The sequence below is a fragment of the Gossypium hirsutum genome, chromosome D01, assembly GCF_007990345.1.
Source record: "Gossypium hirsutum isolate 1008001.06 chromosome D01, Gossypium_hirsutum_v2.1, whole genome shotgun sequence".
NCBI classification, from domain to species: domain Eukaryota; kingdom Viridiplantae; phylum Streptophyta; class Magnoliopsida; order Malvales; family Malvaceae; genus Gossypium; species Gossypium hirsutum.
The window spans coordinates 57,023,523-57,026,545 of NC_053437.1; the positions used below are offsets into that span (position 1 = coordinate 57,023,523).

Below are 3,023 nucleotides of genomic sequence, written 5' to 3' on the forward strand. Positions count from 1 at the left end.
TTTAAAAACTTGATTGCAATTTAAAATTCAAAGTATGAAATTAAATATAATATTTTATTAGAGACTTAATTATTTTTTTTAATTTTAAAAATTAAGACTAAAGTTTAAAATCTGTTCTCTAAATACCTAATAAAAATTCAATAAGAAAAAAGAAGCATGGACCATGGACTGCCCTGCCTAGTGCCTAATACATTTATGCCGACTTTTATTAATGCTTTTCAAGTTTGAAATTGCAGAGCTTGTTTGTAGAACACTACTACTCTACACTCGCCTCATTTGTCTACTTGCACACAACAAAGCCTTGCTAAATATGTGATTTGACAAATGGGAACACAAGGTTACGTATACCTTAAGGTATTGGTACTGATTGGTTCTTAGAAACTTCGATCTGTTGTTGACTGAGTAAACAAAGTTTTCAATATGCCGCGAATTATAGAAAGGAGCTTTAGGCCTTCCATGGCTGATAATATAGCATTATGAAAAAACGCGTTGACTGGTTAATATAATAATGGCGTCAATACTCCAATGGCGGCTACGTAGTTAACTTATATCCTTTTCTCATATACATAAAATACGACTTGTAAGCAGCACGATAACCATAATACATTTTTAAATATATACATATATATAAACTAAGACAAAGTTTCAAGTCATTCACATGCTTTGTTTAATTTTTCTCTGAACATCAAATATTTTTCCCAGGTTTTCTTCAATCTGCATGCGAAAAAGAAACATGGGGTTCTCTAAACTGTTTGTTATAATTCTTGGGTTGCTCTTAGCTCTCACCCTGGATCAGTGCACTGCTCAAGAATTCAGATGTAGCTCCCCGAGTTCATGCCGTGCACTTGTCGGGTACATCACCGTCAACAACACCAACCTTGGCGCTATCCAATCGCTTTTCAACGTCACGAGCTTCCAGAGTCTCCTCGGAGCCAACGACTTGCCTCTTTCCACTCCGCGCAACCGCACCATAGCTGCACGACAACTCATCAGAGTCCCCATCAATTGTGCTTGTTACAACGGAACCGGGACTTCCAGCGGCGGTCCCACATACACGATTCAACCAGGGGACGGGCTTTACCACATAGCGGCCGAGGTGTTCTCGCAATTAGTGCTGTTCCCGCAAATTGCAGCTGCCAACAACATTTCGAATCCAGATTTGATAGCTGCTGGGGACACTCTGCAAATCCCGTTGCCGTGTAGCTGCGATGACATTGACGGTCAGAAAGTGGTGCATTACGCACACGTGGTGGAACCTAACAGTACTTTGCCAGAGATTGCTCAGGAGTTTGGAACCAATGAGGCAACTTTAGCTCGGATTAATGGTATCACCGCCCAGAATCAGTTAAAAGCTGAGCAACCCATTGATGTTCCTCTTAAAGGTATAATAATTTCGTTTTTCCCCTCTGCTAAAACAAAAAAGCTGTAGTTTTTTTTTTCAAAAGTTTTTTTTTCATTTTTAAAAGGAAAGTTATTTTAACCATTCAAATAATCAATAGTCTTGTCAAAAATCAAAATGATGGGATGGGGTGACCCACCATTTTTAACCTGTTTTCTCTTCCATCTGTGGGACCCACTTGTAAATGTCTGATGGATGTTTTGCCTTCCAATATGTTTGTTTCCCATTGCTCTGTTCTTGCTGTTAGTTGGGTTGGGTGTTTGGGCTTAATGAGTGGGTGTGGATGCAGGAAAATCATTATTACTATTCATGATTCAATGAATTTGTGATTTGTGGTCCAACCTTTCAAAGTGAGATTAACTTTCGACTAATTTGACTAATTTTTATTAATTTTTCTACAGCCTGTAACTCATCAGTAAGAAGTGACTCATTGGACTTTCCTCTACTTGCTGCTAATGGCACATACGTCTTCACTGCAAACGGCTGTGTGAGATGCACCTGCGAAGCTGCTAACAACTGGACGTGAGTATATATGTTTAAACGCCTTGTTATTTTTTAAGGAAATTTTGGGGTTTTCAATATGCTAATTGAATTAAAATCTGATGCTGGTTTGGTCAGATTACAATGTGAACCTTCCCAGAACAGACCATCGAGATGGGAAAGATGCCCGTCAATGCAATGTGAAGATTCTCAAGGTTTATCGCTTGGCAATGTCACCACCTCGGGTTGCAGTAGAACCACATGTTCCTATGCTGGCTTTAACAACTCAACCATCTTCACTACCCTGGTCCAGGACTCATCTTGTACAACATCGACTCCAAGCAATGATGTGTCAAGAATCAATTTGAAATGGGACATTGTTATCATATCGGTCTTGCTTTGTCTCCATCTAGTAATGCTTGAAACAATCTAGACGACTTCAGTGGGCTACCAGATTCTCAAAAACAAAAGACTTTTGGCTATTTTCTACATGGTCCCCCCTCAGTTAGCCAAAAAGCTTTTAACTGTTCTTCTTTTTCTTTGATGCTTACGTTGTTTTCTGGTTAGTTTATCAAAGTGTTGCCTTTGGATTACTCAGATTTTGATGATTATTGTGCTTTTATCAGCAATTATTGTGATGTAAAGTAGAACCTTTTTTATTATTTATTTCAACCCAAACCCAAACTCTGCTTTCATATTCAAATAGGATTTTCTTTCTTGACCAATCGTATTCACATATCACAATTGTTGTCTGTATATTCTTCTCCATCCTTCAACTACCTTGCTCTTTTCACCTTTTGCTTTGGGGAACTACAATAGAGTAGAGTAGAAATAGAAAAAGGGGATTGAAATGTATTAAGTATTTACATTCTTGAAATTTTCCAAAAAAGAAATTAATTTCTTGGGTAAATAAAGGAAGATTACATAACAGTACGCATACAAACATAACTTGATGGCCTCAGGAGCTCATCACAAAAGGAAATAAGATCATTACAACAGATATTATCCGAGGAGCTACAAAGATGGAAATGGCTCCCTAAGTTTGCCAGAGCATCCACACTCTGGTTTCTTTCCCTGAAGGTATACATCATTTTTGCATTCGAGATCATAGTAGTAACCAAGAAAATTGTTAGAAATTACAGTG

The 3,023-nt window shown here is 38.0% G+C and overlaps 1 protein-coding gene across 1 annotated transcript; it reads left to right on the plus strand.

Annotated features, from left to right (window-relative positions):
- Positions 1 to 345: 345 nt before the first annotated feature.
- Positions 346 to 2,582, plus strand: LOC107922583 (lysM domain-containing GPI-anchored protein 2). Its single transcript, XM_016852683.2, has 4 exons — positions 346 to 580; positions 703 to 1,382; positions 1,801 to 1,921; positions 2,018 to 2,582. Exons 2-4 carry the CDS (start codon positions 719 to 721, stop codon positions 2,310 to 2,312), a joined length of 1,080 nt encoding a protein of 359 aa, XP_016708172.1. The 5' UTR covers positions 346 to 580; positions 703 to 718; the 3' UTR covers positions 2,313 to 2,582.
- Positions 2,583 to 3,023: the final 441 nt, after the last annotated feature.

Coding starts and splice junctions, on each gene's coding strand:
- LOC107922583 (XM_016852683.2), top strand. CDS start 719: ATGCGAAAAAGAAACATGGGGTTCTCTAAACTGTTTGTTATAATTCTT. Junction 1,383..1,800: donor CATTGATGTTCCTCTTAAAG/GTATAATAATTT, acceptor ATTTTTCTACAG/CCTGTAACTCATCAGTAAGA. Junction 1,922..2,017: donor GAAGCTGCTAACAACTGGAC/GTGAGTATATAT, acceptor TGGTTTGGTCAG/ATTACAATGTGAACCTTCCC.